General features: G+C 43.9%; 1 protein-coding gene across 1 annotated transcript in view; it reads right to left on the reverse strand.

The window, feature by feature from the left end:
* Positions 1–15,019, reverse strand: part of nbeal2 (neurobeachin-like 2) — a 227,477-nt gene that overhangs the window by 71,429 nt on the left and 141,029 nt on the right. The window contains exons 21-24 of the mRNA XM_080194499.1: positions 6,709–6,868; positions 3,982–4,084; positions 3,340–3,490; positions 1,267–1,425 (exon numbers count right to left, since the gene is read on the reverse strand). Of these exons, the coding sequence (XP_080050625.1) occupies positions 1,267–1,425; positions 3,340–3,490; positions 3,982–4,084; positions 6,709–6,868 (573 nt within the window). The remainder of the gene's footprint in view (positions 1–1,266; positions 1,426–3,339; positions 3,491–3,981; positions 4,085–6,708; positions 6,869–15,019) is intronic.

A 15,019-nucleotide genomic window follows, 5' to 3' on the forward strand; every position in this document is an offset into this window, starting at 1 on the left:
TGAACCATTCTCGGTCTCTATGGAAACCATATCAATTGGAACAGGTTTAGGCCATTCAGCCTCGCAGCTGTCTTCCATCAGTTACTTACATCATAACTGATCTGTACTTCAACACGGTGTTCCTTCATGAGAAGTGAAGCTGAAACAGATTGATAATGGCAGCAGAGTGAGCTGTTCGGAGGAAAGATCTGTTTACTGCAGTATGTGTTGGTTCTTGGGATGCAACACAGGCAGAATTAAACTATCAGTTCTAGTTGCCCCGAGAACGCAAAGAGGTAATCTGATATTGCAGATCATCCATCCATTGATGAACACAGCCAGTTTTCAGAAATTGAAACCACTGAACTGTGATATCAAGTAGGTTCTTATAAAAGGCAGGTGATGTCCCCTGCCCAGATAATGAAAGTGTAAAATAGCCCCAAAGTGGTCAACCAGATAGTGCAGGATTGGAGTTCAGTGTCAAGGCTAGCTAAGAGTAACCGATTTCCTTCTCTGAACATAACAGTGAATCCGTTGGGCAAATGTTTATGTCCATTGTGGTTTCCTGGTGTCAGCTCAGAAATGCCCAAATTTATTTAGTTCACTTTTACAGTTTGACGTGATGAGGTTTAAATTCATGTCTCTCTGAGCTGCAAGGGCTGGCATTCATCAGAAAATGGGGAGTGAGGAATTAGGTGGGTATATAAGATTAGCAGTGCTTGCATTAGGATAAAAAACAGACACTGCAAAAGCAAAACATTGCAGGTGAAGGAAATGGAAATACTCAGCAGATCAGACGGCATTTTTGGAGAGAGAAACAACATCAATGTTTCAGCTGAATGACCTTTCGTCAGAACTGGTAGCATTGATGGCCTGAATGGGTTGTTTCAATTTCTTAACTTGTTTTTAAATCCACGACCATCAGGCCACCAGCAGGGTTTCCCAAACCTTTTCAGCCACCTCCCAAGAATATTAACGGAACCCGAAGAAACATTGAAGAGTGAAACCACAAACAATAATTATTATTGCACAATAGATACAAACATACAAAAACAAATTTATAAAAGTTTTTTTTTCTATTTCTTATATGTATACCATTTAAACAAAGAACAAAGAATAGTACAGCACAGGAACAAGCCCTTCATGCCTGCATCAATCTCGTTTACCTATCTAAACCAACCGCTTATTTCCTTCTATTACACATTTGCTCATATGCAATTAAGAAGTTCTCTTATGCAGCAATTTTTTTCTTCTAATAATTTTTATGTTTATCTAGTAACAACTCACCCTAAAGATCTTTTCACGCACTTCATCTGAATACTTCTTCTGTAGGATCAAAGAGTAGAATACCTCCACATTGCCAGGGTCAAACAGCAAGGTATACAGCTGGTCTCGAGAAGGACCTCCCTTCAACAGACTGAGCAAGACATCCAGAATACCACAAAGCTGAAGAAAACAGAGGTATTTTATTCTGTGAGGCTGAGGACATGGTAACCAAAACCAAACAGTGGAACAGCCACCACTAGATCACATCACAAATTAAACCTGAAGCATTTGCCATCCCAAGGAAAGGAATGGTGAGTGTCAGCCACAGTTCAGTAGTTGTATTATACCTTTGAGGCAGCAGGTTGTGGATTCAATCCCCACTCCCCACTCCAGGACTTCTACACATCTTTCAAGCTGTATCACTAAGGGGACCAGGATGGGAGGGTTTCCTACTGCGGAAGCTGAAGGGAAACCATGCCACATCTTCCGGCCCTTTTTGGAGATGAACTTTTGGAGATGTGCTCCTATGACAGCGCCTTCCAAAACAATGACACCGCCATCTAGGACACATGCAGTAGATGCATTGGGATTCCACCATCTTGAAATTCCTCTCCGAGGCCCACACCATCTGAGCTTGGAAGTATATTATCGTTCTTTCACTGTCACTGGGTTTAAATCATGGAATCCCTCCCTAATAGCATGGTGGGTGAACCTATGCCACATGGACTGCAGCAGTTCAAGAAGATAGCCCACCGCCATCTTCTCAAATGCAATGAGGAATGGGCAATAAATGCTGGCCTAGCCATTGAAGCTCACATCCCATGAATGAATAAAAATAAGTTGGAAAGGAAGATGGTTTGATAAGAGTTGAATGGATTTTGGAAAGGACAAGAATTGGAATGAGACTTTTCTTATTCATAAAAGCTAACCTCCCCACACACTGGGCAGAATTCTCCCATACCTTTGTTCAATGGCGAGCAGGATGGAGAATTCAGTAGAACAAAAATCAGTTTTATGTCAGTGTGAATTTCCTATGAGATCTTCTGCTGCTACCTGCCATAATGGGTCAGGAAATCCACCGGTAGCCAGCGTGAAGCTGATCTGGATCCCACTAATGGGACGCAGATGATAGAATGATCAGAATCTTCCACCCACATCCAATTCTCTGCGAAGCCAGCAGGAAAACACGCCAATCAGAACGTGTCTGGAACAATGTGGCGAGTTGTGATTTACCTGAAGAATGCCTGTGGCTATGTCTGAAGCTCTGGAGGTACGTGAGAATTCTGCCCAGTGTGTGGGGAAGTCAGCTTTTAAGAGTAAGAAGTCTCATTTTAATTCTTGTCCTTCCAAAATTCATTCAGCTCTTAGCAAACCATTTTCCTTTCCAACTTTTTAAAATTTATTCATGAGATGTGGGCTCCATTAGCTGGGCCAGCATTTATTGCTCATCCCTCAATGCCTTTTAGAAGGTGCTGGTGGGCTGCCTTCTTGAACTGCTGCAGTCCATGTAGCATGGGTTCACAATTAGGGAGGGAGTTCCCTAGACCCTGGAACACCCCAGCAGTGGGTGGGAGGGAGCATTAATCAGGTGGACGTTCCAGCTTCAGCATCATTAAAAAGGTCCATCATCTAGACTCAGAGGCTCCAGGTGATCCATCTTCTTTCTTCAATGGTGGGTCAGTGATGTTGAGCGCCTTTTCAATATGGCACCCATGTATGATGGCAGGTTGCGTGCAATCAAGCCTGTGCTACCATGTAATATGGTGCTAAACCCCTGGATGAATAATTAGTGAAGTTGGACCACAAGATGTGCACGGTTTCCCCTCAGACCCCACAGTGGGGAACACTGTCCCTCCGCATCCCATCCCCATTATGGGACTTGGTCCCAGATGTTAGAGTTTCACTCATCATGTTAGGGCATTACATTTTCATCAAGCTTGTACATAAAAGCAAACAACAAAAATACACATTTACAAAAACAAATGAATGGGGGAAGTTTATTCATCAATGTAGTTCCAATATTATGGATGAGTTGGTCCACATGCCTGTGAATCCCTGTGAATGAACTTTCAACAACACTTGTACCTAGATTACCTGATCATCATCATTTGCTGTTGCCATGTAAGAGATGATGCTGTGCAATTCCTCAGCTGAAATTGCTTTGCTGATAAAATCCTTCACCAGGTTGAAGAGCGACAGCTGAACAGTTTTAACATCAGCTGTGACCTGGTAATCCTTCTGTGGGCTGTAAGAAAGAAATAGATGATGAAAGTGATCGTGAAGCTGCTGTATCCCTCAAGTATGATAACTGGTTATTCAGCCTGGGGTGACACAGTGGCACAGTGGTTAGCACTGCTGCCTCACAGTGCCAGGCACCCAGGTTCGATTCCTGGCTTGGGTCACTGTCTGTGTGGAGTTTGCATGTTCTCCCTGCCTCTGTATGAGTTTCCTCTGGGTGCACCGGTTTCCTTCTGCAGTCCCTAGATACGCAGGTTAGGTGAATTGACCATGCTAAATTCTCCTTCAGTATCTGAGCAGGCGCTGGAGTGTGGTGACTAGGGGATTTTCACAGTAACTTCATTGCAGTGTGAATGTAAACCTACTTGTGACTAATAAATAAACTTTAACTCAATTAATAGTAAATAATTGCATACTCTGTTGAAAAACTGGTAACTGAAGTGCAGAAATTCACTACCTGCACACCAAACGACTGCCACAGTAAACCTTCCCACTTACCCGTAATGTGTCCGGACGGAATCAAGTATGTACTGCACACCGTACTTCTTTCTGATACGCTGCTTGTGGTCTTTGATAATCGTGGATAAGTACTGGATGTGCCCTATAAATGTAAAGAGAATCAGGTGGTGAATTGTCTTCCTGCTCACATAGCTCATCTCTCATTAATCTCAAATTACCAGCAAACGGAGTTTATGATGTGCAGGCAAATTTTATAGTGGCCACCTTCTCATCGAGGAATTGGCAATAAAGCCTTGCCAAGAACAGCCATAGCCCAAGAATTACTCCTTTTTTAATAAATGGGGGAGTAAGCAGCAATTTGTGGACTTTAGGATGAGGGATGTGAATGCTGAGGAATAGAACACTTTCCATTTCAGATACGTTATTAGCACAGCCAGCTGCAGAGTTTGGCTTCCTTAAATCTTCCTCAACATGTTTTAAACCCAATGTTACTGGACTAATAACCCAGTGACCTGCATGAAACATTCTGAAAAGAGCTCAAATCCTCCCATGACAATTTGAGAATTTGAATTCTAGAAATAGAAGTTTTCAGTAAATTTAACTACAAAGCTGCTGGACTGCTGTAATCTGGTTCACTAATGCCCTGATATCGAATATGCTACTCTGGTCTCACAGACATATAGTTGACTCTTAGCTGTCCTCCAAGGTGAGGTAGGACACCCTCTGTTGCATCAAACTTTTGATGGGTAGGAAGTGTTAAATTTTCCGTCCCATCACATTCCGCCCAATCCATTGGTGATTCCAATATGCACATTCTGAACTTAATTTGAGCTTCTCTGTAAAACTTCTGAAAAATCATAGAATACCTACAGTGCAGAAGGAGGCCATTTGGCCCATCAAGCGTGTACTGACAATAATCCCACCCAGGCCCTATCCCCATAACTCCATATACTTATCCTGCTAGTCCCCGTGACACTACAAGACAATTTATCATGGCTAATCCACCTAACCTGCACATCTTTGCAGATTTGCAAGTTGCAGATTTTCTGGTTTGAATCTACTTTTCAGGTAAAATTTTGCCAGAAATGGCAAAATCTTGGGTCTGGTGCATTTCATGCCACCGGTGTGCCATGTTTTTGGGCTGAATCTTATGGCACATTAGTGTTCATTTCTATTCCCACAAGTTTCATGCTGCTCCAGTGGCCTATTCCCTCTGATTCACCTGCCACATAATGACTTAACTGCTGCAGGCACTGGGGAGCTCCATATAAACAGTGCCCCAGCACTCCCCAGCACTTGTTTCATAATGACTGCAGAGGATGACAGCCTAGTCATCTCAGGCAAAAGGGCATGGAAGTCAGCAGACCACCTCAACCTCAGCTGTGGATCCTGAGGAGACACCTTGACATAACGTGAGAGTGAGGAAATGAAGAAACCATCGACACTTATTGGGCAGGGGTGAATATAGGCCTACTGTAGTAAGGTCACAATGTGGTCCTGAATGTTTGTCAATAAATTTCACTTTGTTCACCCATAGAGTCTCCGCTCTGTCTGTTTGAACCACCAAGTTTTGGGGAACCACCACACTCACCCAGCACCTTATCCCTGTGGAGTATGAGAATGGCAATTTTGTGTCCCCCTTGCCAGCCCCCATTAAGGAAGGGCATTCTCTCACCTGTGATATGGACAGGAACTCAGGAAGGAGGACACGGGAAGCGCTGCCCACATACCAGCCTTTTAACCCCGTTAGAGCAAGGAGCGCCTGACATGAAGGATAGAGAAGGCCTGCAAGTGACCCCTCCTGAGCCCTCTCCCTGAAATGGTGATTCTGGGACCCTCGCCCATGGCCCTGAGTTGAACGTATCCATCTCCTCCAAGTCTTTTCTGCTACCCCCTGAGCTGTGCACTCCACGGAAGGGGCTGACTGCCTGAGCACTCACCTTCGATACCTCCCTCATGGTTCTGTAGACATATTGTAAATGGCGTCGGCCTAACACAAATCCTGTCCTCTGCATTTTGAACCCACACTGCCATTCCCGCAGAGGGAGAGTGTGGGCTCAAATTGCCCCCTTTATCTTTATTATTTATGTCAAATTCAAAGATGTAGGCGTCACGTTGGCACAGTGGTTAGCACTGCTGCCTCACAGCGCCAGGGACCCAGATTTGATTCCTGGTTGGGTCACTGTGTGGAGTCTGCACATTCTCCCTGTATCTGCGTGGTTTTCTCCAGGTGCTCCATTTTATCCCACAGTCTGAAAGATGTGCTGATTAGGTGCATTGGCCATGTTAAATTCTCCCTCAGTGTGCCCAAACAGGCACTAGGAGTGTGGCGACTAGGGGATTTTCACAGTAACTTCATTGCAGTGTTAATGTAAGCCTACTTGTGACACTAATATATACAACTATATAAACTTTAAAAAAAAGACTTATTAAACTTTTAAAGATGAAGGAAATATTTAGATGGGTTGCCAGTTCTGGCAGCTCAGTACTATCAAATAAATCGGTTGGACTTAAACCTGGTGTTGTCAGACTTCTTACTGTGTGTAGTTCAGTACATAACCATACAGAGATCAGCAGGCCAGAAACAAAGCCTAAATTTAAAAGTTTTCTATTGATGTAGGTTCAGTTCCTTTTGGGCACAACTGCTTTCAGTTTGAACTTGACCTGATCCTCCCACTTCCTCCTTCCCCAATACTTCGCCCTCATGTGCAGACTTGGGTTTCGCAGTCCAGCAAAAGATTTTTCAGGCGAAATGTAAGTGATTACCCAATCGAACGGCGAAGTCGCTGTGGCTCCAGATGCGGAAGTCAAAGAGCAGGTACTGGTACATGTAGTGGAGTAGGAGGTTATTGCCTTCACTAGCTGCCTGCTCCATCAGGAATTTACAGGCCATGAGCACATTCATATCCACTCTGTGGCTCGGAACCTAAGTCAAAAGATACAGTTATATTTATGACTCTATATAACTTCTTCTGTGATGATAGGACATGTCAAAACTCTTTTTAATGAGGGACACTGGAGTGTGGTCACTGCTGTAAAGTAGGAAACATTGCTACCAATATGTACAGCAAGATCCCACAAACAAATAACATGATATTCTATTTCAATAGTGTTGATTGAGGAGTAAGTTTTGGCTAGAATTAGTCTATTCTTCTTCAAATAGACCATGGGTCTTTTAATGACCATCCAAGAAGCAAGACGGAACCCCAGTTTAATATTTTGTGAGAGAAATAGCCTATTTGACAGTCCAGTATTCCCTTGGTACTTCACTGTGGCACCTGCTTAGCTTAGATCTCATGTTCAAATCTCCAGAGTGGATCTTGCACCTATGACCTCCTGATTCAAGTGACAGCGCGAACATTGAGCCACAACTGATATATAGATGAAGGAAAAGAGTAGTATAATATAAAGACAAAAAACTGCAATCCTGTGCCTATATCAGTTATGACTCAAAGGGTCTTGCAAGTTTATAAAAGATTAAGTATCCCACATATGACCTGCACCAAAGATCACAATAAGTGCTTTGCCACATACTCACATTACACTTCAACTGTCTAAGTGCCTTCCTACTGCCTATGCTTCCAATGACATTTTATTTATATTCTGTTTAGCCTCACTAAACCATAGACATCTGCATTCCACAACCCTTTACCCAGTTTCAGTACCAGTCACGATAAAGATGTTCCTAGTCTTGTTAAAAATTATGATCTCAAAGCAGATGATTGTGTTTACAAACCAGGAAAAGAGAACCGAGCCTGCAGCTGGGATTGATAAAGCAAATTTAATATGTGTGTGTTAGCTGGCCTTAGAGAATATTATCGTCACCTTTTGTACATATATTGTACTGATAGTTACTTTCTGAGTCTTTCATTCCAAGATTTAAACACCGTATTTCATACAACTAATTCTTTCCTTGTGAACCCAATCATTGATTTCTCTTTGATGTCGTTATTTTTAACAGATTCATGAACAATTTGATAGGGATTGCTACCAAGAACAGGCAAAAGGGACATATGCCTGAAAAAAAACATCTGTAGGATTATCAGGAAGGAGCTGGGGAGTCAGGCTAATTGGATAGCTCTAGTAAAGAATCAGCACAGACTCATAAGAACATAAGAACATAAGAAATAGGAGCAGGAGTAGGCCATCTAGCCCTTCGAGCCTGCCCCGCCATTCAATAAGATCATGGCTGATCTGTTGTGGCTCAGTTCCACTTTCCCGCCCTCTCCCCATAACCCTTAATCCCCTCTCTTATCAAGAACCCATCAACCCGCTTCTTAAAAATATTTAGCGAGGCAGCCTCCACCACTTCAACGGGCAGAGAATTCCAGAGATTCACCACCCTTTGAGTGAAGAAGTTCCTCCTCAACTCCGTTCTAAACCGCCTCCCCTTTATCTTGAGGCTGTGCCCCCTAGTCCTACTGTCTTTTTTGAGCGGGAAGAGTCTCTCCACCTCTATCCTATCCATCCCATTCATCATCTTATACGTCTCAATGAGATCTCCCCTCATTCTTCTAAACTCTAACGAGTACAAGCCTAGTTTATTCAGCCTCTCCTCATAGTTCAATCCCCTCAACTCCGGTATCAGCCTAGTAAACCTCCTCTGCACTCCTTCCAGGGCCAAAATATCCTTGCGCAGGTGCGGCGCCCAAAACTGCACACAGTACTCCAGCTGCGGCCTCACCAATGCCCTATACAGCTGCAGCAAGACCTCCCTACTTTTATATTCAATCCCCCTCGCTCGTTGGGCTGCATGACCTTTTCTGTGTTGTGTGATTCTATCATTTCCTCTTTTCAGCACTATTATGTACCATTGTGTCTGTGCTGGTTCTTTGATCGAGTAAACTAAAATGAATCCTACTGCCGTACAACACAATCCCCCCACAGTCCTCTATCCTCTTTCTTTACAAATTCTCATCTAATGTTCCTTTTAAAGGTATGATGGTCTCTGCATCATCCACTCCCAATGATATCAGCTCTCACTCTTTTAGTGTGTATTATAAATTGATCTGTTGTCATCAGAGACAATTCACTTTTTATAATTAAAAAAAACATACTAAATCTCCTATCAGCCAGTTTTGCTCCTCTGAAAATTATTGTAACCAGTGCCTTTAGCACAGAAAAATAGAGTGCTTGATAAATGTGCAAAATATAAATGAAAATGGATGCCTTGCCAAAGGAAGAGATATTAGGAAGCATGGTCAAAAGAGGTGCTTTGTTAAGGAAGGTCTTGAAGGAGAGACAAAGCGGTTTATCAGAGGGAACTTGTAGGACTGGAGGAAGTGACAGATTACTGGGGGTAATCAGAAGACCTAGGTGGGAATGAAAGTTTTAAATGTGGCATAAGTCACTATAACTCAGTGAACATTGGAATGATGGGTGAATGAAAACTGGTACAAGTTAGGAAATGGGTAACAGAGTTTTAGATGAACTAAGAGGGCATGGCAGGTCAGTAGGAGAGGGTTGGGATATTGGTGACGAGTCACTATAATATGGCAGAATTTTTTGTCAGGGTGGATAGTGATGTGGTTGATTCTGACACCAGGGTCCTAAATCTCAATAAAGGTAACTATGATGATATAAAGCATGAATAGGCCATGATGGACTGGGAAACATTACTGAAAGCAAAGACTGTGGGCAGACAATGGCAAGCATTTAAGGACAAATAGATGAACTCCAGAAGTTGTAAGGGAATTTGGCCAAACCATGGTTTACAAGGGAAGTTAGAGATAGTATCAAATTCAAGGAAGAAGCATACAAGTTGGCAAAAAAAATAGTTCTGAGGATTGGGAGTGGTTTAAAATTCAGCAAAGGAGAACCAAAAGATTAAGAAAAGGAAAATAGCGTATGAAAGCATGTTAGCAGTGAACATAAAAACTGACTAAAAGTTTCTATACACAGGTACATGAGTAAGATGAATATAGTGGGATATGGGCCAAACACAGGGAACTGGGACTAGCTTAGTGGTTAAAAAAAGGGCGGCATAATAAGTTGGGCCGAAGGGCCTGTCTCCATGCTGTAAACCTCTATGACTCTATAACAAAGGTATGAATATGAACTTCAACAGCAGATAAGATAAAGTAGATTCCAAGATGGAGTTTCAGGAAAGATAGGCATAGATCATGGAATCATAGAATTCCACAGTGCAGCAGGAGGCCATTCGGTCCATCAAGCCTGCACCAAGCATCCCACTCAGAACCTATCCCTGTAACTCCACATATTTACCCTATTAATCCCCCCAGACCACAACTCTGTCTGGTTTAAGATATTACTGGATAAAGATGAAGCCTGTCCTAAGGGGAGGGTGTTAAACTGGGGGAGGGCTAGATACAACCGGATTAGGCAGGATCTTAAAGATACGGACTGGGGTAAGCTGTTTGATGGCAGGTCGACGCTGGGTATGTGGGAGTCTCTCAAGGGAAAACTAAAATCTTTGCAGGAAAGACATGTGCCGGTCAAGAGGAAGGATGGGAAGGGTAGGATTAGAGAGCCGTGGGTAACTAGGGATATTGAGGACCTGGTCAGGAGGAAGAGGGAGGCGTACATTAGATCTAGGCATTTGAGGACAGAGATAGCGTTAGAAGAATACAGAGAATGTAGGAGAGAACTTAAAAGGGGCATCAGAAAGGCAAAAAGGGGCCACGAAATGGCTTTGGCGGGTAGGATTAAAGAAAATCCTAAGGCATTTTACTCCTATGTTAGAAATAAAAGGATGGTTAGAGGGAAGATTGGTCCTCTCAGGGACAGAGGAGGGGAACTATGCTTGGAGCCTGGGGGAATGGGGGAGATCTTGAATGAATACTTTGCGTCGGTATTCACGCAGGAGAGGGGCCTGATGTCTGGTGCTGTGCTTGAGGAGTTTGAGGATCCGTTGAGGGAAATAGTCATCACGAGGGAAGAGGTGTTGGGACTTTTAGACAGTATAAAGACGGATAAATCTCCGGGGCCTGATGGCATCTATCCCAGGCTGCTAAGGGAGGTGAGGGATGAAATTGCTGGGCCTCTGACGCAAATCTTTGTCTCTTCTTTGGACACAGGTGAGGTCCCAGAGGATTGGCGGATTGCAAATGTAGTACCGTTGTTTAAAAAGGGTCAGAGGGATAACCCAGGGAATTATAGGCCGGTGAGCTTGACTTCAGTTATAGGCAAGCTAATGGAGAGGATCCTCAAGGATAGGATGTATGAACATCTGGAGCGCTGCAATCTGATCAGGGATACGCAGCATGGCTTCGTTACAGGGAGGTCGTGCCTTACGAATCTAGTGGAATTTTTTGAAGAGGTGACAAAAACGGTTGACGAAGGACAAGCCGTTGATGTCGTCTATATGGATTTCAGTAAGGCGTTTGACAAGGTCCCTCATGGTAGGCTGATAGAAAAGGTGAAGGCTCATGGGATACAAGGCCAGGTATGTAGATGGGTGGAGAACTGGCTTGGGAGGAGGAGACAGCGGGTAGTAGTGGAAGGCTCCTTTTCCAATTGGAGGTCTGTCACCAGTGGTGTGCCGCAGGGCTCGGTACTAGGACCTCTTCTATTTGTGGTATATATTAATGACTTGGAAGAGGGGGTAGGTGGTGTGATCAGCAAATTTGCTGATGACACTAAGATGGTTGGATTGGCGGGTACTGAGGAGCAGTGCCTGGCAATGCAACAGGACATAGACAGGCTGGTAGATTGGGCAGATAGATGGCAAATGGAATTTAATCCGGAGAAATGCGAGGTGATGCACTTTGGCCGGAATAATGTGGAGGGGAGTTATACGATAAAAGGTAGAACTATCCGGAGTATAGATACGCAGAGAGACCTGGGGGTGCAAGTGCACAAGTCCCTGAAGGTGTCGGTGCAGGTGCAGAATGTGATGAGGAAAGCGTATGGTATGTTAGCCTTCATAGGAAGAGGTATAGAATATAAGAGTAGGAGACTGATGTTGCAGTTGTATAGAACGTTGGTTAGGCCTCACTTGGAGTACTGCGTCCAGTTCTGGTCGCCGTACTACTGGAAGGATGTAGAGATCCTGGAGAGAGTGCAGAGGAGATTTACCAGGATGCTGCCTGGTATGGAAGGGCTGTCTTACGAGGAAAGATTGAATGAACTTGGGCTGTTTTCCCTTGAGAGACGTCGGCTGAGGGGGGATCTAATAGAGGTTTATAAGATTATGAAGGGGATAGATAGAGTAAATGGTGGTAAGCTTTTTCCGCTATTAGAAATGGATAGAACGAGGGGTCACGGGCTTAGGGTGAGGGGGGCTAGGTATAAGACAAATATTAGAGGGCAGTTTTTCACGCAAAGGGTAGTGGGGGTGTGGAATGCACTGCCGAGTAAGGTGGTGGAAGCAGGCACGCTAGGGTTGTTTAAGAGTCACTTAGACAGCCACATGAGCGGGCTACATATAGGGGGATATAGCAGGCCTTACTAAACATTGTAGGCTTGGGATTACATTTTTGCCTCAGGGATGTTACAGTCTTTGCCTGTTTAATAATGAATTTTTTTGTCTCCACAGGCATTTAAGTCCAGCAAGGGGCATGCATGCGGCAGGTTGTAGTGGGCTGCTCTTGGACGTTGCTTCGGGAGTTGCCTATTGCTTCATGTCGTTAGTGTGCTTAAACTGGACCATCTCGAGGGCAACATGACAGCTCAGAGACTATCTCTGTTGCTGTGCGGACACATGGATTTGGGCCTGTGTCTGTGGGAGTTTGCACGTTCTCCCCGTGGTTGCGTGGGTTTCCTCCGGGTACTCCGGTTTCCTCCCACATCCCAAAGATGTGCTTTTAGGCTGATTGATTGGGTACTAAATTGTCCCTAAATTGGACCTCCCTGATCCTCGCACATTAGGCGTAGACTAAAATCATGAATAGGTCACTGAGACAGTGGGACGGCGGCGCGGGCTCGTTGGGCCGAAGGGCCTGTTTCCCGTGCTGTGTTGTTCTTTGTTCTTTGTTCTTTGCATAGGGCAGAATGTGCAAACTCCACAGTCACCTGAAGTGGAATCGAAGCCAGGAAAGCCTGGAGCTGTGAGGCAGCAGGCAAATCGCCTTGTCACTGTGCTGTCCCCAATAGAGTTGGGTGGCAACATGTTTAAGGACTTTGGCAAAGTTGGGGTAGTAGACTGAAACAACAGAAGGGTCATGGGTGAATGATGATAAATATTTTGGAAGGGATGTCGACAATTACTGAGCAGTCAGGGAACCATTTGTATTGTTTGATAGTATGAAGTCCAGGAAATTGTTGGGTGGTACTAGTTGAGTGGGAATGTGGTCAAAGTGCCATAGACAGGATGAGGTTGGCGAGGGAATGCAGTGTGATGGAGAGAGATGAAGGTTGAGGTTAGATTGGAGAAAGCCTTTTGAAAGGCTTGGTGGGTGGGGGGAGGGTGGTGCAAAAATTGTTGGGTTGGTGGGGGGTGTGGGGAGAAGGACAGCAACAGAAGCAGCTGAACACTCTCAATTTTTGTGATAAAGAAATTTATGAGTTCTTTACATTAGTGGTTGGAAGTGAGGGTGAAGGAGGAAGAGGAAAGGAGTTTAAGGAGATGGTTGACCATGGAAAATAGCCAGGGATTATTTTTGCTCCCCAGGATGATGTTGCTGGAATGCACAGTTTAAGTATAACTCACATTTTTTCTTACATAGAATGTTTATAGCACAGGAACAGGCCATTTAGCCCATCATATCTGCACCAGCCAAAAAAAGGAGCCACCCAGCCCAATCGCACTTTCCACTATTTGGTCCATAACCCTGCAAGTTAGAGCACTTGAGGTGTATATCCAAACACCTTAAAATGCGTTTAGGGCTTTCGCCAACCTTTCAGCCAATGAGTTCCAGACCTCCACAACCTTCTCGGTGAAAAACATTTCCTCATTTCCCCTCTCAACTTTCTACCAATCATTTTATATCTACGCCTATTCGTCACTGACCTCTCTGCTAAAGTAAATAAGCCCTTCCCATCCACTCTATCCAGGCCCTTCACAATTTTGTATATTTCCTCATCTTTCTCTGTTCCATGGAGAACAACCTCAGCCTATCCAATCTTTCCTCATTGCTACAATTTTCTAGTCCTGGCAACATCCTCATGAATCTCCTTTGTGTCCTCTCTAATGCAATTACATCCTTTTTTCAATGAGGTGACCAGAACTGTACACACTGCTCAAATGGTGGCCTAACTAATACTTTACATCATTCCAGTATATCCTCCCTGCTCTTATATTCTGTACCTCGGCTAATAAATGAAAGGATCCCAATGCCCTTTTAACCACCTTATTGACCTGTCCTGCTGCCTTCAGGGATCTGTAGACATTCACTCCAAGGTCTTACACTTCCTCTACATCTCTCAGTATATGGTGTAATTTGTGTAATCCTTTGCCTTGTTTGACTTCTGCAATAGGCGAGATTCTCTGGCCTCCACTCAGCGCCAAGAGGTGACATGCTGTTCATTGGCGGGATCTTCTGGTCCCACCACTGGCAATGGAATTCCCACTGAATCCACGCCACTCTGCCAGGAAACCGCAGAAATACGCTACTGGAGGGACCAGAGAATTCCAGCCAATATATCAGCACATGCTTCACTGGAGCGAATTCCTTTTGTCACTTTTCTGCCCACATGACAAGTCCATACATATATTTTTTTATGTCTGACATCATCCTAGTGAATCTAAGTTCTCCCTCCTAAAGGTTTTATCATCCTTTCTCTAAAAGGATATAAAAAGCTGCAGCCTAAGTTTTATACAAACTTTGTTTCATTAGTTCCTCTTATAGCCTGTGGCCTAACATGATTTAAGTAATTAAGTAATTACTCCAATTCTAACCGAACAGGAATGAACACCCGTCAACATTCTGCAAATATAGTAATTTCTTTTGGTTAAAATTGACATGCTTAAACAAAATGTTTACTTTGAGATAATGACATCAGAGAAAACAACTTTGTTAGGTTTAATGGAACTTGCTAAGTTTAAAGAGACCTTATTAAGTTTAATGGAACCTCATTAACTGCAAAGTCACACCCTTTGAAGCTTGTTACTGATTTCCTTTTTCCTGATATTGCTCCTGCAAGGACATCCACTTCCAGCTCCCTATGGTGGGAACAT

This window comes from Carcharhinus amblyrhynchos, chromosome 8 (assembly GCF_965287045.1).
Source record: "Carcharhinus amblyrhynchos chromosome 8, sCarAmb.v2.hapA, whole genome shotgun sequence".
Taxonomy (NCBI): Eukaryota; Metazoa; Chordata; class Chondrichthyes; order Carcharhiniformes; family Carcharhinidae; genus Carcharhinus; species Carcharhinus amblyrhynchos.